Source organism: Haliaeetus leucocephalus, unplaced genomic scaffold (genome assembly GCF_000737465.1).
Source record: "Haliaeetus leucocephalus isolate CR32 unplaced genomic scaffold, Haliaeetus_leucocephalus-4.0 Scaffold61, whole genome shotgun sequence".
Classification (NCBI taxonomy): Eukaryota; Metazoa; Chordata; class Aves; order Accipitriformes; family Accipitridae; genus Haliaeetus; species Haliaeetus leucocephalus.
In genome coordinates this window covers 487,848-513,560 of record NW_010972497.1, presented here as the reverse complement: position 1 = coordinate 513,560, position 25,713 = coordinate 487,848, and the positions used below count along the sequence as shown (strand labels likewise).

The 25,713-nt window shown below is 34.6% G+C and overlaps 1 protein-coding gene across 21 annotated transcripts in view; it reads right to left on the bottom strand.

Annotated features, from left to right (window-relative positions):
• Window positions 1–25,713, bottom strand: part of MYCBP2 (MYC binding protein 2, E3 ubiquitin protein ligase) — a 200,644-nt gene that overhangs the window by 92,542 nt on the left and 82,389 nt on the right. For all 21 annotated transcript variants that reach the window (XM_010578098.1, XM_010578115.1, XM_010578175.1 and 18 more), the window contains 18 exons: window positions 23,718–23,835; window positions 21,488–21,692; window positions 20,983–21,136; window positions 18,361–18,533; window positions 17,122–17,247; window positions 16,896–17,023; window positions 15,133–15,224; window positions 13,962–14,096; window positions 13,796–13,879; window positions 12,520–12,616; window positions 10,471–10,663; window positions 9,574–9,848; window positions 8,389–8,610; window positions 6,528–6,719; window positions 5,189–5,395; window positions 4,285–4,416; window positions 3,561–3,739; window positions 539–681 (listed from right to left, as the gene is read on the bottom strand). In XM_010578098.1, the coding sequence (XP_010576400.1) occupies window positions 539–681; window positions 3,561–3,739; window positions 4,285–4,416; window positions 5,189–5,395; window positions 6,528–6,719; window positions 8,389–8,610; window positions 9,574–9,848; window positions 10,471–10,663; window positions 12,520–12,616; window positions 13,796–13,879; window positions 13,962–14,096; window positions 15,133–15,224; window positions 16,896–17,023; window positions 17,122–17,247; window positions 18,361–18,533; window positions 20,983–21,136; window positions 21,488–21,692; window positions 23,718–23,835 (2,855 nt within the window). The remainder of the gene's footprint in view (window positions 1–538; window positions 682–3,560; window positions 3,740–4,284; window positions 4,417–5,188; window positions 5,396–6,527; window positions 6,720–8,388; window positions 8,611–9,573; window positions 9,849–10,470; window positions 10,664–12,519; window positions 12,617–13,795; window positions 13,880–13,961; window positions 14,097–15,132; window positions 15,225–16,895; window positions 17,024–17,121; window positions 17,248–18,360; window positions 18,534–20,982; window positions 21,137–21,487; window positions 21,693–23,717; window positions 23,836–25,713) is intronic.

The window sequence follows — 25,713 nt, the reverse complement described above, 5'->3', positions numbered from 1 at the left end:
TTTGTACTTTCTACACTATAAAAGCTAGCACAAGCTCCTCCTGGCCCTCAAAATCAATTTCTATAGCACTATGTAATATTCTGGACATTTTGACTAGAATGGCTCAAGATGGTAGCTTAAAACCACTCAGTTTTAAGGCTAATGTCTACATTTCTCAAAAATGGATTTTTAAGTGCTTATAAATGCATTACACCCATCAGTCTTCCTGATTACCACCACTGTGCAAAACATGCAATAAAATTTGGAAATGACCCACCATAGCATATCTTTTGGAAATAAAAAAAAAAATCTTACCAGCTTTAATATGATACTTGCTAAATCGATGAGCAAATTTATACAAGGTATCTGCCTATGCTATCTCAAGTGCAACTCAACGACTTAAAGTTACTCACAGTTTGATACCTACAGGAATGAAAGGTTAGAAGAATATGCTTTGGAAAGCAAAAGAGAAATATCACAATTTTTCTATCACTGATATTCTACTATTATCTTTTGCTATCAAAGAAAAGTTTTGAAAGCCAATTTTCAAAAGCCTTACCATCTACAGCAAGAGCCCTGTGCAACAGGTCTTTGGCTGCCCGTACAACAGCGCTCACAACAGAAAGAGCCCTGCTACAGTTTTTATCTTCTTCATTAGCTTTGTTCAAAAGCTGTGATTGCAGATCTCCATCATATTCACTCCTGGACAGTGGATTAAGTTAAAGTAAGTTCACAAAATACAAAATTATATTGAAAAAACATGACTGAATTTTGGCATAGATCAAGTGAAACAATTTATGATAAGGCAATAATGGAAACAATCAAATAAACCATACAGGATATTTTGGAGGCAATGCCTCACTGTTAGCCCTTTGCAATCATTTTATTTTTATTTGGCAGAAAATATGAAAAGCATTTTCCACAAATATTTCTTTTGACTAGATGCCTTTTAAACCACAGAAATGTATTAATTGCTATGCTCTTCCAAGCCCAACCACCTATCTTGATAAAAAACCAGAATAATACTAAATGCATCACAGAAACAAGTAAAACTCTTTCAATGGTTATTTCTGCAGTATCGTAACAGGGAAAAAGATTCTCCCTCCCTATTCTAAAGATTAATTTTGGTTTTGGAATACCCTTAACGAATAGTTTTTTCTCTGAAATCCACTCTTTATGTCAAATCGGGTTCTCCTAAACAACATTATGCACAATACTATTTCAATAAGGTATATAAAAGATCTGGTTTGATTTGCTTTTTCAAAGCAGTCGAATGAGAATTATAAACTAATTCAAGCCCTCAATATGATAGTGAGTAAGCTTTGGCACAGTCAACTAAAATCACTTAGCATGTAAACCAAAGTTTCCCATTCTCCTTTGGATTTCTTATGCTTGTCCAGAAAGATTTGATCCTTCAAAACATCATTCCAGAATATTAAGATTCCAGGACTGGCACCTCAGCATGCTCAAACACTTTACTTGGAGCAGTTCAGTGCACAATAAGGATATCTATCCTTCCCTGTGACTTAAATTAACCACCCTTACAAAGAGATTTTTTTTTTTTGGTCAATGTGTCCTAGAAATGTAGGTTTGCTGTCAGCCTCAAGCCTTTTTAATTTAAACTTATTAGTGACTGACAGCGGGTGCAATTCCAACTGGGTACTTTTCCAACAAATCCTTCCAAAGCATTTCTGCCCATATCAGAAGTGCATTAACACACTTCTTTTGGTATGACCTTTCTTGGCGCTTGCATAAGCAACAATTCTATTTGTATTTGAGCACCCTTCAAATAAAATCAAGTTGGAGGTATTAGCTGATGATGAACATTTGTTCCTTTACTGTAGACAAATCAAAACCTCAAGTCATTATATATCAAACTGGGAATCCTCAAACTGACTAAGTCCATAACTATAGTCCTCCATCAGATAACATTTAAGTTTCTGTTGTCCAAGCAGACTTCAAAAGACATTGTGATTACAGGCAGCAGTCTGCAAATTTTCCAAACAAAACTTAATTTATTCTGTAACAGTTCTGAGTTGTGCCATTATGGTCCTTCAAGTGCTTCTTAGAATTTTCTCACAGTTGAAACAAAAAACCTGAGACTGTTCTGATCTGAAGACAGCACTTTGGTGTGTTTTTTTGCCATATGTTAGCTTATTATAAGGTAGAATGCCTTGAAGCTTCCATTTACTGAAGTTTTATGTCCTTTGCTTTTCTGAAATCAAAATAAATTGTTATTTCTCCTTTAATCCCTCTTTTGCTTATATAAAAGCAGAAATTCTAGGAGAGGGAATACATGGTTTTTTTGTCTTCTTTCCTCCTTCTTAGATAATATGATACTTCATAATAAAATTCCTCCAAACACTGGAGGAATTCCCTAAACACAGATGTCCAAGATCCCACAAGACTAAATCAATGAAAGTATCATGACAAGCACCACTGTAATTCCACTATTTGATAAGCAATTACTGTTACTACTGACAAGCTGGATCTTTGGGTCTTTGAGTACAGCCAATCTCATGTTTTAAAAGAGTTTAGAACTATCCTGTATCTTCAAATATACTTTTATTATAATTTTGCTGGCAACTTTATTTCTTCATATTTTAGGTCCTTTAAAACCTTAAGAGCAACATGTTCTTGTGATTGTTAGTCCAAAATACGTCACTTATTTTAGCATTACTTATTTTATCTTCTTCATCTTTTATTAGGTAGGTATATCTCGCACATAATTAAATATCAAAGTAAATTACTATTCCTTGCTCCTTTTATTCCTCGGATCTGCTGTTGATCAGCCTTTTATGACAAAAATTGAGACTTGAGTAAAAGGCATGACACGTTTTTTTGCTGTGCAGATAATGGTAGCAATTCATATATTTGGGTGCTGACATATTTTGAAAATCATGTCTTCATACATATCAGGGTAAGCACCTCAAAAATGAAAGCAATGCTTTCTGCAAAAGCATTACCTTAAGTGAATTCCTACTATCATCCTGAAAGGCTAAAATAAAGCTTCCCTGCAGGACAGTCAGATGCTTCAGTTGATTTTCTTCAGGCGGTTGCAGTTTCTCTTTTTAAACATTTGAACTCTACAGTAAGAGAGGAGACAGTTCCTATATAAACAGACCTTGCTTCACTACATGATGCAATCATTTCTGGCAACAGAGGAAGGAACTGAATGAAACTGAAGAGATAAACATTCTAGTGAGTAGTCTCTCAAAAATCTCTTAGGTTATAGAAAAGACAGAGACTGAAGTAGTGCATCTTACAGCTTTAAAGCACTAGACAACAGACCTTGTAAGAGAGGTCAACCATCAAATTATTTGTCAAGTCAAAAAAAAGAGAACCTAAAACAAGACTGGAAGATGCACCAGTACAACTTGTGTCCCCAAAACTGTCTTCACTAAATAAGTTAAGTCTGAAACCACACTGGAAGAACACAATACTACTGTTAAAGAAGCTCTTTCCTCAAACACACTCCAGATGTACTTACTTCTGTTACTTCTCAAAAATAAATGTGGTATAATAGCACTATGATGGTTTTATTCACTTTTCTTAGAAATGCATCATGACAACACACGAACCTGTAATAAAGAATCTGTGGAATTTGTCCTCGTGTTTGGTTTGTGCCATTACTGCTCAGACTACATGTACTAAATGTAAATGTTACACCATCTGGACACTGAACTGTGGTCATTCCTCCATCTCCATTGGCAGTCCGGCTTCCATAATTCCTCAAACGAACTGCATATTTCACATTTTCCTTAAAAAGGAGAGCCAAAAATAGTATGCAGTATAAAACAAATATATAGGTTAGGCTTCATGGTATTATGAAAGCTAGTATTTCACATTAATACTGGGGAGTCTGAAAAGTCCTTCAAAGCACTGTACAAAAGAAATTAACTGAAAAAGATCCAGCATTTAACAAAAGTCAGAGCCGTTCTCTGTTCCCAAACTACAGACCATAACTTAAGTAAAATATTACTACTAATACTTGAAGAGTGACCAGGTACCCCAGAAACTTAGCTATGAAATTGCGCACAAAAAAGTTGCACATTCAAGAATATTCTAAAATTACTAAGCAATTACAATCTATTTTATGCTATTATAACAATTAAGATTTCATTTCTTTTTGCTGCCAGGATTTCAACTTTTTCAGTTACCCAGTGAAACTGAGACTTTATAAAGCAAACATGTCAAGATCAACTTGTAAAGGTGTACACAAAAAACAATTTATGTTGAACATTCTGATTTTTGTTATCTAAAGAAGTCATATGAAACCTACAGATGCACACTTCTTTTATTTACCTTCAGTGGCACGACTTTGTCAAGTCTGATTTCAGCTATATCACTGGGAGAATCATCTGTGGTGTAAGTTCCTTTAACCAACTCTAAAGATGTCCACCTATGAGAATGAGTTGAATCTCCAGTATGTTCACTCTGATTCAAAGAAACAAAGTAATTTTAATACATTTATAATGTAAATACATGACACATTCATGCAATTGTGCAAGTTATGTTTTCTTGCATAAATTGTTACACACAGCATTACAAATAGAACAAAGCTGGAAAACCTGTTCAAAGTCAACAGTAAAGCCTTTCTGCTAAAAAGGAAAGTACTGAGCAGAGAGGTTAATTTCCCATAGCAACCTATGCTTGCCCTTTGGAAGGGATTAGAACAGTCAGTTAAAGCGAAAAACTGGGTGTAAAAGAACAGAGGTTTTTCTTCATTACAAGAACACACAATACAGTTTTATACTTCTTCTAAGAGAGTACTTCAACAACACATGAAACATCTGTAGCTACAGCCTGACCATGCTGGTAGGCTACCCCTTTCTTCAATTTTTGGTTTAAAATGTTTTAACTTGGTCTCCTTTATTTCACTATTCCCTTTGCAGTTTGCAGAGAGATAACGTACTAATTTACATTTAGCTCCAGAAAGTGAAAAGCCCACTATGCTTCAAATATTATTTGTAATAAAGTAAGATTTCAAGACCATAACCAAGGTAAGGACCCTACTGGATATGGTATGTAGCTTGCAATACCACAAAAATCATCACCACAAGCAAAAAGAAAAACCCTACCTACCAGTGCACCATTTTACTGGCAGCCTAGACTGTATAAGAGTATTACAATATTACTTTGTAAAACATATTATGAAAAACTCTGAGGTTACTTCTGTCCAAATTGTTTTCTCAAATGCGGTACTTACATCATCAACTAATACCTCCAACTCATACTCATGAATTCCTCCTCCACCATAAACAGAAAATCCTACTACAACTACACCAGGTTTGTCGACAGAGAAACATATTGCATCAGGGGATCCATTCCCAGTATTCCAGCTTCTTCCCTGACTTGTTTTAGTGAATCTGTTTGGAGTGGATTTGACAGAATGGAGAGAGTTCAGCCCATCAACCTGCAGAAAGTTAAATACAAGCACCAGAAAAAATTAACTGCTAAATGTTAGACAACTTTAATAAACCAAACTTAAGTGATTTGAATTACCAGATTTTCAGCTGGGTACATTTTAGAAATCAACTGATGAAACATGTAAGATGCCACTACTGGGGCTTCTATTCAATATCGACTAAAAAGAAAATATAATTTCTGGTAATTGGGAATTAACTAGAAATAATTAGGAATCTGATTTCTATTTTTTCCAAGTATTTATATATATTTTATAGGATGAATTAGCACAAAATATAGCTTAACTGTACTACAAGACAACTTAGGTATTTCTGCCTTCGGTAAGGTCAAGATTAAGAGAGGACAGATACAGGTATTATGTAACAGTAAAAACATCTTAAATCCAGATGCTATCAAAAGCTCGGTTCTTTCTGTGAAAAAAGTCTGCTGATAGTACAGAGACAGTGACATCCCTTAAATAAAATCAAATAAATTTCCATCACTTAACGATGTTATAGTCTCATGAAAGAGAACTTCTGTATATGACTATGAATATCTGGATTTTAAGAAGTTCAACTCAGTACCACTCAATTTCAAATACAAAGCAAATAAACTGGAAAAAGTCTAATGATACAGACAAATATAATACACATATAATATTTAATAGATAAAGGAAGATGTAAGGAGTATCTTACATATAAAGGAGGAAGACAATGCATAAACAAAACACATTATAAATTCTGACCCATAATCAAAAGCAGATAGGATTAGAACACGAGGCACCCATGATACCATGAGAGGCATAGAGATGCTCAGGTACGTGGCACTGCCTCCAGCGAGCGCTGAACAAATATATTTTGAGTGTGTATATGCAGAGACATGCATGCAAAAAAAGAAGCACTCAAAAAAAAAATTGCCATTTTTTAAACAATTTGCAGTATTCTGCAGCCATAATGAAGTAGCTCATTATCAACAGTACTTCCCTAATACAGTGAATACATGTTAAATATCTGAAAGCTACTGAGAATTCCAGCATTTGTGAATGATCTGCATATCTATAAAATTCCTACCATGGCCTGTATCACATTCATTATATACTTGTCCTGAAAGACTTTCGAGTAATGATTTTATAGAAGCTTTACCTCAGATCCTAATGCTGATGCTGTAAGCTCACTCACAATACTAGCAAGCAACCCACAGGTATTAGAAACCAGATGTGAAGAGAAAAGTTCATTTTCTCTTCTAAGGCTGTTCCGTACTGGTAAAACAACAATGACCAACATCTTTTCCAGCACTTCCCGAAAGCTCGTCATCCCTGAAACATTTTCTTCACTCTGCATCATGAAGAGAAAAATGATAAGTGACACTGTTCTTACTTAAAAAAAGAAACAAACCACATTGATTTTCACATATTATAAGCATTAGGTAATTGAAAAATCTGTGACTTCTTAAAAATAAGAAATGACTAGAGGGTAAAAAAAATAAAATTCTCAAAGCTATCATAGTATGTATTCCTTTGTAAAAAAACCTGATTAATATTTTTAATTTCCAGAATGAGGTGGTGCTGACTTGATTGCATTGGAAAGATATATAGGTGTCCTTCTCAGGAGGGAGCTTTTCTTATAGCCCTTCTTGCCATACTGTCCATAAGCATATGTTAGAATACAACTGATATATAGCTACCTATGGAACTCTTCACATCATTGTCTTCCCCATTGTCTAAAAGAAACTCAGAAGCTTTTTGGCTTTGATGTTAGCAAAGAGAATCTTCTATGCAAACAGGTAAGATAAAACCAGTGGTGGGATGCTTATAAAAACAGTTGTTCTTTACTGAATGAAGACTATGAAACAAATCTAAGCTTAGGCATCTACTGTGTCTTCTAACTAGCAGTGGCATCCATTGTTTTTCAAAAATTATCCACACTGAAAGTCATTCCCAATAAGGAAAAATAAAATCAGCTCTACTGATGAAAATCAAAGATTTGTCTTTCTCACTGTTTTGTCTCCCAAAAATATCCAAGTAGTGAACAGATAGGGAATATAACCAGGTGAAGCAAACCTGTATAGACACCTGCACAGAACTTTCTCTCTTTAGCAGTTAAGAGGCAGCTGTACCCAAGACAGAAATATTATCTTTGCATTTAATAGCTTTTGGTGATTTTTTTTCTTCATTAATTTGTGCAGGTGCTTTCTAAGTCTGTGAAAGCTTTTAGCGTAACAATGGTCTACAGGAATATGTTCCACAGCTTAACTGCATATTTTATGAAGAACAGCAATCTTTTGAACTTACCTTTTGCTAAGGTCTCTGGTTGCTCAAAACTTTTGGTACTGGAAGACTCAACAATTATCCTTTATCTACCTTTCATGCATCATTCATAATTTCATAAGATCATAGCCCTCTTGTCTTCTAAAGTGAAGAATACTATATAGTAGTCCCATATCTTTGATTACCATCTTTACCCTTTTCATTCCTGTAAATCTACTCTGGAATAACAGAACTGCAAAAATACAGCATTCAAGAGCCCTTGATTAGGAAATTGTTTAGTAACTTTTGATAGAACTGTACGAACTGGGCTTCCCTTGCCCACCTGCTTGTTGATGCCTTTAAAAACTCCAGTTTGAGACATGACATTTTATTACTAAAGCTGTGTTGACTCTTCCTCAAAACACTGAACCTATCCACATGTTCATTCTTGTGATCATATGAAAAAGCTGAAAAACTGTTGCAGAAAAACAACTCCAAACTATATTTCTGCCAATTTAATATTCCAAAATAAATAAGAATAATTTTTGCTCAGACGTTCTCCAAACAAGAAATAATGGGAATATTTCAGACTTGAAGATGAAAATTGGATAAAATAAGTTTCTGAAACAAGCCTTTTAGAAAGGAAACACTCAGGCAAATTCAGCTACGTCCTTATAAAGCTAAAACTTCAACTTACATAACTGGGGTTTTTGTTGCAAAGTAAAACAAGTTGTTAAATTTTTAGGATATATCCTAACCTGACTAAGTTTTTCCATGTGTGCAACCAAAAGAGGAAAACGATGTGCCAGAGCAGAGTCATTCTCAGTGCTGACTTGTTTAACCATTGACCGCAGCAGTGCCTCTCCATCATAAGCAATTGGAAAGATAGAGGTCAGTTTTACTGAAGTATGGCAGAGAGCAGACATTACAGCAGCAAGAAGCCGGCTACTGGAGGTTTTGAAGTTTGCTTCCTGGATGTCCTAAAAACATAAAAACAAATTAATAGAATGGCACTATTGCATTCAAAGTAAATGAGGGAGAAACTACTTTTGGAAGGAACTTTCCAGTTTTATAGCAATTATAAAAATAATTTAGAGAAAGAATTTCATATACTGTTAGCTTTCCTGTGAATTTTACATTCTCTTCTCTCATGAGCTTCCATTTAGATCTTTCAAATTAGAGTAATTAAAACTTGGTCCACATGTTTTAAATAATAAACCCATTTAAAATTACTTTTGAAATTATGGCACCCTTTGGAGACAAAGCACTTCATATAATTAATCAAACAATTTAATCAGAATAATATATTAAAGAACTGATTCTTCCTTGAATTTTAATATGTTAAATGCATTTTCATCCAAAGCAGCAAATTGTTTACATCTTACTGCAATCAATGCAAGGAAGCAACTACCCTGTTTAGCTGTGGGATGCTCATTCACACTAAGCAAGATACTTAGAAGGAAGTTGTTGATTACAGAATACTACTGCCAGCTTCTTAAGTACTTTGCTGGATCAGAACACTGTTATAACATACAATAATGAGAACTTATTCACATATTAGTGATGAGTATAAAAATGCCACATGTATGCTCCTAAGCAATGTGCAGCAAGAGTAATCACATCTAAGGCATGGCCTCAACACCAAAAAAGGAGGTGCTGACAGTTACCAGCACCACAAATTTTCTTCACTGTCCCAGAGAGAATCTTACTGCTAAGGGAGACAGAAGTTCCTAGGCTCTTTTTGAACTTGGACACTTTTAAAAAAAACAAAACAAAAACCCCAACCAAAACCCAATTATGAAAAAGACCAAACTACAGCAGAATTCAAGTTGCAAACCAGGATAAACATTGAAAAGGAATACAGGTTTTAAATACTGCTTGGCTTCTCTTTGAGCAAAAGGGCAAGTGAAGTTATAATATTTACTTATGCCATTTTAATGTACCTGGTCCAAACAATTGAGCAAGTCACAAAGACATGCCCACTGCAGAGCTGGTGTTGGATAAAATGAATGAAAGCAAGCTGTGAATGTATTATGGCATTCCTGAAGAACAGCTTCTAAAAGACTGAGAGGCTGACTGAGGTATCCTTGTGGATCATTGTCCAACTTCACCATGCAATGATCAACTCCTTCAGATAAAATTTTTCTCAGCAAGGTCCTAGTTTTTCCAATGCAATCTGCTAGTTTGCTGGTTTCTTCTACAACTGCCTTTGCCGTAGCTAGAAGTTTACACAAAGAGCAGTGTTAAATGTACAACAAATGAAAGATTTTCATATTAAAATGCACATTTTACATGCAAATAAAACAGCTAGAATTTAGCAATGTTGATGAATCTATATTCAGAGAAGATAATTTCAAAAGGAAAACAGTGAAGGGTGTTAAACTACATTGAAGAAACCTGAACATCAGAAACTTCCAATTTTCTGGTCTTTCATAATATATGCTGCATCTTAATATGAGCATTGTTAAACTACAGGCATGAAAACCAGATACTGTCTTTCAGATTTGAATTGTGCTCACCACCAAAGCAGCTACTATGTACGGAAATGGGAAAAAAGAGGATACAAATAGTCCAAAGAACTCAACTGTCAAGCCAAACAAGAAATTAACTTTAAAATACACACAAGTTAGTGTAAACATGTGGTGTTGGATGCTTGGTTATACAGACAATTGCAAATACCCCATTTCTGACAGCAAGTCTCTAAATTGCTCCAACAAAACCATCTGTACAAGAAATTTCATCTTATAGCATATCCTACATGAATACTTAGAACAAATTTTGAATGTCCTGTAGATTGTTATTTGCTGATAAACACGAAACAAGTCAATTAAGAGGAATACCTGATATTGGATATATTTCACAGGTGTAGACCCTCAGCAACCTCAGGCAGCAAGTGCCCACAAAACGCAACCTTTCTAAATCCAAAAGAGTAGCAGTGTATTGGAATCCTTTAAGTCCACGAAGTTCTTCAACTCCCAGCACCAGTGTTGTCCAGCTCCAGTGAAGAATGCTCAATAAAGATTCAAAGCATTCCTATTTCAGGGTATGAAGGATACAGAAGACAGGTTTTGTGTTAAAAACAAAAAGTGAAGTTTCAGCAGCAGTATAAGATGAAAGGAAAGAGCATCTATACCCATGTTTATTATGAAAACATATTTATATCTATACACATCTACCACACAACACACAAATCCTATTTGCTTGAGAATAAAAAAGAGGACTGAGACTCTAGGGAACACCTCACTATAATACCATGCTAAAAGCAATTTATAACATATGTTATAATATTAAGTGTGTGGAAGTCTTTCAGTTATTTAACAACTAACAACTGTTTGTATTCTCCTGTAATACAAATTTTGCAGTAAATTTTACTTGCTCTGTCTGCGTATGAATAGTGTAATACCAACTTTTAACAGAATACATTCTTGTCATAGCAGTAAAGACTTACTGGGCTGTCTTTGCTTTGTTTTTAAACAGTTATGATCTGCAGGATCATGGGAACTATATCACATTTACGGGACTTGAAAGTTCAACAGAAGCACATGACAATCCACAAGAAATATGAGGATTTAAAAAAAAAAGTTTTGTTTGTCCAAAAATTTGTTTCTACTATTATTAAATGTGGTTGATAGTTTCATAAAGTTGTATCTCAGAAGGCAAACTACAAGTACTTGGTATTGAATACCTTCAAGCTGCAGGTATACTGTCAAGCTGCAACAATCAAGCTGATTGTTCAAAGTTAGTTATAAAATCCCTAATGCTCCAGAAAGCCCAAACTCTCCTCTTATCCCAATTCAGATCTATGGTGAGGGATAACAGCAGCAAGATAATGAAGAGGGAGAATACAATGTGAAGTATTAAAAACCATAGCAGTTCATAGCTTAATGCAAATATTTTTAAGCACACATTTATTAAAAGTAGCTATTAATATATCGATGGTTACTAAAATTGTAAATCATGTAGCTAATACATTTCTAGAAGAAACCTCAACAGAAGATCATCCTGATCATCAGAGAATACTGAAGAAATGGAGAATACATAAATGAGAGAAAGCAAGCTGGTTAAGAAAATTGAACTCTGAGTGTCCATATGGAGGCAATAACTTCAGTGTAACTATCAGTTGAGAATACTGACAGTACACGTAATGCAGTATAAAATATAAACCAGGATGGAACTGAAAATAATGTAATCATTGCTTGTAACAGGTAAGGAAGGGACTTCAAAATCATGAAGACGGAATTGGCCTTATCCTGCACGATAATGTTGCATTTCAACTTAATGCAGTATTCCTCAAAATTTGACTAACCTCCTTGTGTGTGAAGAACTGCAGACTATCTTCTAGTAACAGTTGCAGTTCACTGTGCCCATTCATACTTCTTACCTCAGCTTATCAAAATTTAATTAAATGCTATCTGATCGTCAGTGTATATTGGAATGCATCCAAGAGGTACATGAATCTCACCAATGACCTATTAATGACAGTAATTTAAAAGCCATGGAAGAGACCATATAGTAAAGCTCCTCCAAAACTCTAAAAAGCCTGCTAATATTAACTTCTTGGCAGGGAGTAAGGTTTGTACATTAAATACAACCAGTAAGAATGAACTCAACACCACCCCCCTCAGAAAAAAACCCAAAACTAAGTAGCTCAACCTTGTTAACAAAATACATTTCCAGGCTCTCATCCTCCGGTCAATACCAAGCTTAGCTTAGATTTAAGTTTAAATCTGAAATCTTCAGAAAAAGTAAAAAAAAATACCATGTTCTATATATCAGCGTACCTAACTTCTGCTTAATAAAGCAGACAGAAAAAAATCATTATTTCCATATGTACGTCTTTCAGTTTTCTAAACTTCCAGGAAACGCAGAAGATTCTTGATAATACTCACCACTGAGACAGTTCTGGCAAAAGATCTCTTTAAAATATGCACAGGTTCACTGGTTTGCTGTTTTCCTTTGGACGTACTGCCATCACTTGTTGGCAGCCTGGAAAAACAATTTAAGAACTGACTTGAAATCTGCACTTTTTACTTTTAGCAGTTTTTACTGTTTGTATTGTTCAAGTGGAACAAAAGCAGAAGAAAAGTTTAAGGTAATTATCAAAAAAATTTTCAATTTCACCATAACTTCCTCCAGTTCCTAATTCTTCTAGACCAGTAATCAAATATCTTGAATTCTCTTCAACTGGCAGAATTCTGACAATTGATAATAAACTTGAGATTTAATTACATACTACATTGTTACAAGTATTTATTGTATTTCTTCACATGGCATTTTTAAGACTAGAAATGTTACTCCTTAAAGAACACTAGTTTTGTGGAAGTAAAAATATATGTCTTCAGCCATATCCTTCCTTCAGAGACCCCAAAGCTTGTTGGTCTATGGCTACAGCCATCCCTCCACCGAAATCACCCTAACAATTAATAGGTTATGCCAGAACTTTATGTGCATCAGTCAAAATGAAACCTTCCTCTGGAGAGATAAATATCTGTGGACACAAAGCTTACTGGCAAAAGTGAGCTGTTCTTATAGAGGACACCTTGAAAAGGACATGCTTAGAAAGGACATAGCAAGAGAACTGGTATGAAGAGATTCCAAGTTTCAGAATCAACACAGGGCAAGGGGGAATATATATATACATAAAATGTAAAAATTAGGTCTTGTATATATCTGAGGAAATCTGAAAAACATATATTAGCAATATAGTGAAAGAGTTCTAGCTTCTTAAAACAGAGTTACATAACAATTATCATGGGAATAATAAATTTATGGTAACTTATTGTAAAGCACAATTCATTGCCGTTTTTTTCTTCATTAAAATAATCTGTTTGATAGTATACTGCACCTAAACTGAGGCCTACTAAATAGAGTACTTCCAAACTAGCAAAAAAATGAAGCATGTTAGATGAAATTATGAGGCTCTACAGAACTAAATGAAAAACTCAGAACATATGATAAGAATGCGAGAAAACTGCAAAGAGATAAATGTTGGTATAATGGATTTATTACTTTTCTCAAAGACACTAAGCTTTCCCTAAATTTTTCAGATACTGATTTCCTTAGCTTAATACAATAATAATGTCATAACACATATGCTTACTTTAACAGGGCTTCTGTTTAAAAAACATGTCAATAAATTGTTCTAAACAGAGGGCAAAATATTACCTGTATAGCAACTGTGGGATCTGCCCTGCATTAACATCTGTACCATTATTTGATTTCTTGGAACTTTTAAACTGAAATACAACACTGAAAGAGAAATAAACTGGTTATTATTCAAGTAATATTAGATCTCTTCTTTTGTGTTAAAAAAGAATAGAAAAAAATATACCCATCATCTGTAGTAATAGAGGCCTGTCCATGAGATCCACAATCACTGCTAGGTCCTGACACTCTTGCCCAGGCTACATACCACCAGCCAGCTTGTAGGAGTACTGGTTCATCAAACATCATTGCATACTTCTCTCTGGGCGAAGTAAATTTTGAAAAGATATATGTGAATTAGTTTCTAGATTAATCTTTAATGAATTACACCCTGCTTATAACAGAAAATTGAAAATGAATGGAACGAATTATTAATCTCAATTATCTATTATATTCAAAACTTAAAAATATTTCATTGAAAAATATTGTAGTCATTAAAAAAAAATAATTCACAAGGACCTACAAATGCCTAAGTCTAGCTTGATCTTACGTTTTGAAACAATCAGATATCAAATGCCAAATAGAGTACAGATAGATTAAGTTAAATTAACACACACAAACACTATTACATTTACTATATAATACTGCAAGTATTAATTATATTTTTCTAATTCAATTTCAGAAATTTTTTTTAAATGACGGGCTCATACGTAAATTCTTAGGAATTACACATGAATATTTAAGAAAGTAATAGAATATATATTTAGGAGTATTGACACATAAGAATTAAACCTAAAAGAATTAGTCACTGATGATTTGAATGTTAAATTATTTCATAACAGGGAATGAAAAAGCAGCTAAAACATGGCTAACCACATCCATATGCACAAAATCTTTCAAGCAATAACTGCTTGTATTTTAATGAGCTGAAGCACAATAACCCTTCTTTTGGTTACGATAATTCCATATTGCAGTAAGTTTAATGATGAGTTGTTTAATGCAAATACCCATTTGTGCTTGAAAGCATCCTTTTGATAGAAGTATTAAAAAGAGCTGCTGCAATGTTTTGTCTTGTCTTCTCATCAGACAAATATGTGATTTGACTTTGATTTATACAAGAGCAAGTGTGAGATTATTTTTCCTTCTTTTAATTTAGTACCATAATGGCTATGTGAGGTATTTGGTGTTTTACTACTTTACCCAACACACTTTGTTTGAGTGTAAGTTTTACATCACTTGCTAAAAACTTCTAATGATGTAGATATCTGTTGGTATTTAAAGTGATTTTAAAATGTGTAGGAAGAAAGTAAAAATAAATATCAAGCAGCAGGTAGAAGTAGGTAAGGAAAATATCTTACCTAGCAGCACAATCATACGCTAAGACATCTGTTTCAGCAAGAAGGTCTCCATCAGTCTCATGGTCTCCCCCATCTGGACCCAATTCAAACAACTGATGGAGTAAGAAAAAAGGTAAAAACACATTTTAGGTGTTAGGAACTTTGTAATACCACTTTTTCTTCTCTGTCTTTTTGGAAACTGTCTATTACTACTATTCTTTACCCTTCCCAAAAGTAATTGCTAGTTACTATCACTGACAGGCAAATACCCATCTGGAAGTCAGGATTTTGTAATGTTATTAACTGTTAAAAAATAGCAGTTGACACTGACCTCCCAGCCTTATGCCTAGATATATTCTTTAGTGGAGAAACTCCCTAAATTTTGCCTGCAAGACAAATGCAGAGCATCTAAAAAAAAGGCAAAGCTGGGCAGAAGGTGCAGGCTTTCTGTCACAGGATGAAATGCACTGAAGATATACTCAACTTCTGCGGAAAGGGATAGCTTGACTGTTTAGCAGAGCTAGTCAATAGTGTCATAAACAGGTGGTGACTAGGACAAAAGACGATACCCTTTTCAAAAGAACTTGGGTTTCTTACTCAGTCAAAAATAATTTCTACAGTTCGATGAATTTGCAGAAGGACCACAATACACGTCTATGACTTCTCATGCAAATGCCAATTTAATACACAGTTTATCTGTGGTAGGACTGGCAAATCTTATCTTTGCTATAAACTAATCCTAGACAACCAGAAACAAATTGAAAAAATAATACTAGAGTGCTTTCATAGGATTGCTACCTCTAGTATTTAAACATTAGTCATGCTTTTTTTTGTTAAGTTTCTTGGCTTTCCTTAAACATTTACAATTCTCAGTCATTGTGTTAAACTAAGATAAAGTACAACCACTTATTCTGGATCTCCTGTTGTCTTATGCAAATGTTACTGCTAAAGCATATGCCATCCATTTCCCTAAACCAAACCTTAATACCTATTCATCTGAAAACAGAAAAAGAAAACTCAATAACCCACTAAATGACAAGTAACAACAATAACATATTCTGAATATACACATCTAATGTAAATCTCAGACAGATATTAGATCCTTCCTTTACAATGTCTTTCAGGGAGTTTCCGAAATCCTTATTAAATGTGGGAATAGAAGCTACTTATCAGAAACCAGAGCTCTGTTATCACACTGTGTGTTTGTGTGAGCTTTTTTATCCAAAGCCATTTATTTATTTTAAATCAGTGCATGTGCTCCAGCCCTAATCATCCTTATGTTTGGTACAGAGCAGTTAAGTATGTTTTCTGCCATTCAGTCTCAGCTGAAGAATCCCAGCTGAGAAGCTATCCAGAGAGCAGTCTGAGAAAGAAGTGGCAGGGAAAGTAGGAAGCATGTACCAAAGAAATTTCAGCTACTGATAAGCACTCTTTTACTGGTTTCAAGAAGCAGTGCCTCATGTATCCTGACATAGGACGTGATTCTAACTTGAAGCCCACAGCACCAATTTTCTGCAGACGGAGCTTTGTGTAAATAGATCACAGAACCATTCAATCCACTACCATATCTGCTCAAAACACCTGTAAGATGGCATAACATTTAGTGAAGGTAGGAATGGGCCAATTCTTGACAATTAAGAATAGTAATTCTCAGATCTCTACTTCACCCACCTTACCTGCATAAGGTTCATTACTTCTCACTGAGAACCCTTCTTGTAGTTCTATTACTAATGCTTTTAATAGACAGTAAACCACTCATTCATCAAGAAATAAAACTAACTTACCTTTATTTTAGCAGTGTATTCACCCCTACCTCCAAAAAGACCAAGACCACCTAACAAAATATCCGTATCAGCACAGAAACGGATAGCTTCTACTGAATGGGCTGAATAACCCCAGCCTCCTCCATGACCTGAAGAAAAAAAACCCAAGAAAAATAGTTAATCTATCTTGGTCTTTTATTCCACAAGCCTGATCAGCTTGTGCGATAAAATTTTACTGTGTACTTACTTTCAAATCTGTTAACAACACTATAGTCTTCTTTAGAATAAACTTTCATCACTGCTTGAGTCTCTTCTTCTGTATTTGCTACACCCATTTTTAAGTCCTGCATAGCAGCCAAAGTATCAAGACAACCTAAAAGAAAGCAAACCCAAAAGAACTCAAAATGTCTTACTGTTGATTATAATCAGTGAAATGGAAAAGAATACTAGTTAAAAAGATCAAAGCAACCTAACTGTTCTGTCCCTAAACCACACATATGCTACCAAATATTGTTATAGCTTTGATTAGATCTGGGGTCACTGCTGTAGAATCTAAAGGTTCACTATTGAAGATTGATTTCATTTAATTTATTCATTTTCCAGAATAACCAAGAAATGTAATTAAACCTACTTTGCAACTCTTCCAATAGTAAATAGACAGCAACACCTTTTTTTTTTCCCCCTTTTTACATTTCCCATATTACCAAAAAAAAGTTGTAGTAGTAACTGAATTATGGGCAGACTTGAGAGCCTTCATAAAAGGCATTTTATTTCATATGCATGGGTACCTAACGTGCCTTACTCTGACTCAGACACAAAAAAGTACTGTTTAAGTTAAAATTTATCACATCTCTAACACACAATGAAGAAAGCAGGACAAGGAACTGATCACTCGTCACAATCAGTGAGCTACAATAACTTCCAAAACTGCACTCTGGAGCATTGGGTATGTTGCATATGGCCAGTTTGTACATGAACACAGTGGGATTATTTTTTGTTTTGGTAGGCTTTTTAGACTACAGAAGGAAATCATACTACTCTTAGTGCCCTGTTACACAAAACTGCAGAGTAAATTCTAATTTTGGATACTGCATTTACTTTAAAATAAAAAAAGCTTATATAAAAGCACTTTTTTTCCTGTCTTCTGGAGACTCGAGGTTAACTTAACACTACTGAATTTATTCTGCAGACTGTCCAAAAAGATCATCTAGGAAAGTCTCTTACTTTATTATGCTGACCTCTAGTAGCAGGTTCCATCAGAACTCTAAAATCCTCTAGCATCATTAAGATGGCAGAAGACAACTATTTTGATTTAAATTAATGCATATCAGCCAGATCATAAGTGTTAAGAGCGATGGTGAAATAATACAAAGTAAAATTTTAACTCAAAAAAGTCAGAAAGCTGTTAGATTACAATTCATTTATACCTTAAGTAATGTTTCTTTATTTCATCTAAGCTTCTGACTCATCAACTATAAATGTATACCTAGAATGTGCAAAGCTGCATGAGATCTGGTGGTTAGAGCTTTGGAACCTGTTGGTAGAGCAAGTTCTGGACTCAAAATACTACACCGGGATTGCATGTCTGGAGCTGAGGGAAGTCTGGAATCGGCAACTACTGCATTGTAACTCCACAGTTCCCTAGCATTTGGTCGAAACCTAGAGCAAGACAAAACAGAGTAAAAAAAACTTTTACCTACTAAAAAAATACAAAAATCTAACTGATTAAATTTTATAAGCTATTTAACATAAAATGAAGATCTGCTAGTACAAACTCTTAAAATTGAACATCATTACACCAAATACATATAAACTTTACTCGGTTAACACACTAGCAAATGGAAAGACACAAAAATATTCTTATTGTACTTCAAGTCAAACAGTCATATAATGGGTTTACAAATTTCAGAAAATGTTAGACACTTTTCAAAGCTAATAAATATTAAAATGGTATAGTTTATTAAGAAGCATGAAATAACTAGGCAAAGCAGTAGATATAATGGCAGACGTGCTAAAAAGTGATAACGATGCCAAGTGAAAGTAAGAGTTACTCACCTTCAAATAAGAGTAAAAAGATCTTGAGAAATCCAACATATTTTGTTTTTTTTAAATGGAGAACATCACCTTGTGAGTTTTTAAGGGATTATAGAAAAGGGCAGCATAAACAAGGGAATACAAAGACTTTCTATACTATAGATTAACATGGAGAAAAAGAAAATGAAAAAAAAAAGAAGTCTTTGATATCACTATGCAAAAGGAAGAAACAGTTAGAAGACATAGGTCTGTGGGAGTGTTCTTAATAAGCACAAAAGGAATTTTCACTTGTACACTGTTCTAAAAATCCAAATGGGGCTAACATGGTCTAATTAATGGAGAAAGAAATAGTTTTAACTAAAAATATTATAGGACACCACATGTATTCGGGATTTCAACAAGTTATCAGTGTGCAAGTTTATACAAACACAAACACATATGAAATTATTTAACCACTTGAATTTCACTACCACCTGAAAAAGTCATAAAGGTCTGAAGAAAATTCTTAAAATCTATGTAATCAAGAATGCTGTCTCTCTGTATAGAGAAACTGTCCCCTTCATTTAAACAGGCATGAATAAAAATGCCCAGGAATGATAATTTATATACCAAATATTTAACTACTAATACACATATTCATGAACATGTTTCTTCTTTAGACTGTTCTAATATTTTCTATTAAACAATTGGATATAACACAGAAATAAACCTACACAGACTCCAATAATCCATTCTTCAGTTAAGTATTTAAGCTCTAGATTTAGTTCTACAGTCCCCAAAATTTTGCAAGACAATAAAACAACTCAACCCATGTTTACCCCTAATAATATTTTTAACATGTCACTTTGAACTTCCTCAATCTGAATAACCATTTTAGTGTGCTACATCAAGTTGAGCGTCACCACATTTTCTCCTCTGAAACTTGCTGCTTTCCCATGGCCATCAATAACTGCATTTTTCATAAACTGAGTCTTTCGGTGTGTTTAATCATGCTGATAGTATCATGACCAAGAGCTTTAAGGGATGTGGGTGCTACTCTTCCTTATTTCAAATCTCAGCATAATTTAAGTAAGAAGTGGCACCTAGCTAATGAGATCCAAACAATCCTGGGGATGTGCATAATGCAGAACTACATCCATCCAAGAAACTTCAGATGTCAAAAAGGAACGTGCCTAGCAAATACGCATGCTTCAGTGTTAAGTGGCTATTAAGTTCTTGAATCTCAATTTTGGATGAAGACATCCAAAGTAGGATGCAAGTAGCCTATGGACACAATGATCTTTTAAAGATATGATCCTACATGATACTGTGTTTTCCATGTGAATGCCGACTAGTTGGTTCCCTGCTTTATTCTAACTGTGATTATTCTTGTTTTGCCTAAGTCTTCAAACAGTTTAAACATCATCCATCACTTGCATTCAGATGACAGTTCAAATTTCTCTCCCAAATCCTGGCTAACATAGCTTTTAAATCATTATAGAAGAATTAGATATTATGATTCTGTTTTGGAATGAGGGCTTATGATCTATGCCTGCTCAAAGACTCCACTGAAAGCAAGCACCCCAAAGACTGTGAAATCACTACAACCATAATTTGAATGTCTATGTCATCTAAATAAGTTTCTTTGTTTTGACCTCCCAAACGTCAAAACTAAAAAGCATACTATTACTCCACCCCTTCTCCTATTCAAGTCTTAACCATTAATGCCTGAGAGAAGGATGAAGATTTAAGACACAAGGTTGTGGAAGTTGGCAAGAGAATTATTCAGTGAAGTGTTAAGTAGATGGAAGAAAGTAAGGGAAAGATAAAAAGAGTAAATAAGTGGAATAGATTGGGATACTGGAATGAAAATGATGCAAAAAAGAAAAGAAATCCAAAAAATTTGGGCAAGAGAAGATGTTTGGTTTGGGCTTACTTGAACAAATCATCCAAAAAATGTGAAAAAAGATACACGGAAGACTAAAAATTATTTTTCATCTACAAGGGAAAGGAGCATAATCAAATCTCCAGCCTCCCAAAATATTTTTTAAAATATTTCTATAGTACAGCTTGAATCGCTATAATCCACACTTGCCTCCAAATAACATCATAGACAGGATCCAGACACACGCCAGAACCTTGAAGGTCTTCCTGCTCAGAATCATTGAATGTTTTGCAACTGCCATCTACTTTGTTTATCAGAAGACATTTAAAAGGAGGAGGTTCTGATATTGAAGCTGGTACCAAACCTATATCAGGGAGCAAAAAAGAGCAGAAAACCATGAAGACTCTACTCATTACGTGACATTTTCTATGCATGAAGCACTAATGTAGTAGAGAAGAACAGTTATACTGCTACAGCAAAAAATAAACCATAGTAAGATTTAAGTGCAAGAAAGTTTAGACTTTTACATTACTATTTTTAATAAAATTGATTTCTAAAGGAGCTAGGACCACCATGTGCAGTATAACTACAAAGCTAAAATATTTTAATTCCCCCATTTACATTTTTGACTTGTTGTCCTACTGTTCACGTGACCAAAGCTATTTTTTCTCCAATACTTCTATAAGCATTTAAAATATTATAGAAGAGTTCTTGCCTATTATATGCCTGCTTGCAAATATCTCTGATGTAGCAAGCACATGAGAATTAATGAGAGCTTCGTCGATTCGGAGAAAAGTCTGGTCTCCACTCGCTCCAATCCATGTTGCTTTGCGTCCATACTTAGAGCCTATATTAGGCATAGGTGCTGGTTTTGCATTCCAGTAGGGCATATCCAGAATTGGCCTGCCAAGCTGCCCTTTCTATAAAGAGAATGCAAGAATTAGTAAGTAATAGTAACAATAAGTCTCAAAGATGAAAAAGTTACTTCAACAGTTTCAACATACAAAATTAATTATGTGGAAGAGATAGCCTACCACAAAATTACCTTCAAAAAACAATGGCTACTCTAAGTCAAGTGTTACACATTTAAATACAAGGAACAAGATATTGAGAGATATTCTTCTCCCTGTTCAGTTAGGTTTTTGAGTAAACTCTTTTTTTAAATTCAACTCAAACTCTCCATGACAGATAACCTTCCTTTCCATTTTCAGAGTAAAATATAAAAGCATTATTCTCTTTCAATACTCAATATCAGAATAACTTCAGTGATAGACAAGGAATGAATTAATGGAGGGGGAGAGGGGGGAATCTACATTCACATTCAGACAGTCTAAATTCCACTCAATTCTGAAATTACATGGACTGTAAGTCTTACAGAGCAAATACCTCTTAGAAGTACCTAGAAATCAATTAGCACATCAAACTTGAGCTAAAAAGAACATGAAGTGCAAAACCAAGCACCTCTGCACATGCTCATTAACATCCTGAACTGGAGACCTAGGGCCTTATCTCCTGTGTACAACTAGTTACTGAGAGATGGACCAACAGTTCTTATACTGTACTTAAGTATGTAGTAAGAACTGCTGCAATAAACCTGTTCAGACTCCATCTACCTCACTCAGGCAAAGGAAATTCATTGCAGGCTAATGAAGTCAAGGTAACTTTTTATTTAAAATGGTAAGGGAGAAGAAACATGCATGTACAGCAAATACCCTTTGTCCAGCATGCTACTCATCACTCTTTCTACATAACAGTGTATGTAAGTAAACTTAGTGAAGACATTTTCAAGAAACACACTTGCTTTTGAGCTTGTCTTGACTTTATGAAGCTTTCAACAAACTTTCAAGCATTACAATGTTAAAGCCAGATGCAGAGAACAGGTGGTCTGAATTTATTTTTTCTTTTAGAGAAAGAAAAAACCCCAGTCAACAAAGAGGCTTTTAAATCCTATTTCTGACAGTGAATTTGTTTTTTCAGGAGCTAAGTTTCACTGCAAGTCAACAAAGCTTAAACTTTTATGTGTCCAAGCCACTTTTGACAAAAACATGGACACCAAAGCTCTTGAAAGTCTGAAAAACAACAAAATATTACCTAATCAAAGAGCCATCTTGTGGCACACTTTTAATTCAAAACATGATTTTCTGCTTCTAAAATTTGAGTCTTCACCTTTTTTAATTTTTTGTAGAAAGATGGATTTCAAAAGGTGCAATTTCTCCTCTGTTGTGTTTGGCAGTACAGCGTTTTTAAAGCATAGAGAAATAGCTCAATACCTATACTCTAGCTTTTGCCAAAAGGACATTAGTGGGAAAGCACGACCAAGAGATGACTCTGGAAAGATTGTAGTGAGGGGGGTATTTGCCAAGACAAGGAGGCACAAAGGCCTAAAGTCAGGATGAAGGGGAACTAAATGATGTTGAAGTGCTTATTCAGTGAATATAAGAATGGATTCCACGTGGACATAGGACAATATATGTCATGCGGATATTAAAGAAGAGTACCAGAGTTATGCTGTGTTATACTGAGCAATAATTTCCGCTCAAGTGTAAGCATAACTTCTGCAACCCATTGCCACTTCTATGAAAGAAAACAGCACACTTATTTTCTTCCAATGAATGCAGACAGACAGGTAATAGAATATGCAATAGATACTTATTTGCAGCAGAGCTTGCAACAGTAAGAGTTTGAGAAAACTGGTGCACCTTATAAAATAACACAGTTTTAAATCACAATCTTAATTAAAATACAAAAACCACCAAGAATTTCTGGCATCATGCTTTTCTAACCACAACAATATTAGAGGTTGCATTTTTAAACATAACAGACACAAAAGATATGCAGAAGTCATGAGTAGTTCTATATGAGCAAGTACAAGCAGTTTTGAAAGGTCTTTGGACTATACATTAACTACTAGCTTATTCCCATAAGTATTATTATTATTTCCTTACTGAGAAACTTCCAAATGTGAAAACCTGGCCATCCATTAAGAGAATAGCTGTATGGTTGCTCCCAGCAGTAACTTGTGTACTAGGACCTGGTAATGCTTGCACCAAAGTGGGACATCCCCTATATAAAAATAAATTAATTTTGTATCAATATATGCTTATGCAACATTTAACACATACGTTAGTATTATAAGGATTTCGATCACTGTGAAATATATTCACTATGTTCACATACTATACGGAATCAGAGTCAAGCAACAACTTGCATATTAAGTGAATAAAGGTATAAAAGACTGTACCAGATATTTAAGTTTATGGTCTCTTGTTACAGGGACCAGATCAAGTACCCTCTCTTCAGTTAAACTCAGAAATTAGCACAGAATAAAAATGGTCAATATTTAATTGTAGGATTACATTAATGTTACTGCAGTTACACTAACATATATGTGTGTGTGTGTATAAGTATGTATATAAACTATATTGCAATGAACTGTAGCAGTAAAAAAATTCTGTTGTGAGGACGCTGGTTAAGCACTTCAAAAACCTGTTTGCATTATGAAGCAATCAAAGCCTTACATGGTTGGTATCCTAGTACAATTACCAGAAGCAATATTGATACAGCCCTCCTGAGATCACTGTCTAGGGAATTATAAAAGAAAGAGAAGGTCTACCCACCTCCATCAGCTTTCTAATGGAGAATAAAGCATAAAAAACCTGCTCTCCATCAAAGTCATAGACTCAAGAAAGAAAGAACAAACTTCTCCAAACTGTTTTCCAGAAAAATCTGAAAAAGTCTAATCCATGTGCCTCCCAAATATGGACAGGTATAAGAAAATAAATTTCCCATTCCAGTAAAAATGAAGAAAAAAACCCGATAGGATGGTCAAGAAGCAAAGAAAGAAAACTTGAAGCGATGACTTAGAATTGAAACAGCAGAAAAGACAAAAAGAAAGAAGTATAAGACACTAAAATTTTTATCTCAATCCCAAAGTGAACAGGAGCCCTCAAGAACTGTACCAGACTTTGAATCCCATAATGAATGTCTACCTAGACTTCAAATTTATTGTGGACTTAGAAAGACTGTGAATTTGAAGAACAAGTTATTCCCAAATAACACTATGTTTGGCAACTCTAACCCCAGAGAACAGCGGCACTATATAAACGTACTTTTAAACACACACTTTCAAAAGCAGGTTAATCTAAAATAAGAACAAGCTGTGATTAAAAAAAAAAAAGGTGTCAGCCCACAGTTACCTAGCAATTGTTTAGCAGCTGATATGCAAGAAGATGGGTTAACTGCATGTTCTGATTTTGGCTGAATTGCAGGTAAAACAGGAGTCAAGAAAGTAGGAAGGAGAGGCATCATGTTTTCAACAGGGAAAGGAAAAGGGTAGATGGGAAGATGTGAACATATGGAAATGTGGAACAGAGGAATGCAGCATGAAGATAGGCTGATGACCTGAAGGAGGGGAAACAAGTATACAGAAAGAAATTATTCCTTCATGAATGTAGCTTCCAATGAGTGATTCTAGTGGAGATGGAGAGACTGAAGGGCAGCATAAAATTTGGTAGAGGATGCATAACATGACATTCATAAATTTAGAAGCCTTTATTGGTCTATAGGCACATGGGTTTGGACATCACTAAGATTACACACAGACACACAGAGCAAAGTTTAGCAGCACCAATGATGAAACATTTTAAAAACAGAAGAAACATTACTTTTGCCTCCCATTAACTTTAAGGAAGCTCAAAAGGGCACTGAAGCAGAAACAAAACATAGTTAAGAACTAATCCAAAACCATTTCTGTTAAAGGGAAATATTTTTATTACTGTTTTTTTTCTCTCACTCAAAATTATGATAGCTGCAGGCATGGAATTATCAATACTATGCTTGTAAAAACAAAGTGAACGTTTCATCTCTTTGATGCATAAAAGCTAAGCTGTTATCACCAGAACTATTTATCTTTCTGTTTTGGCAATTGAATTTATCAGCAAT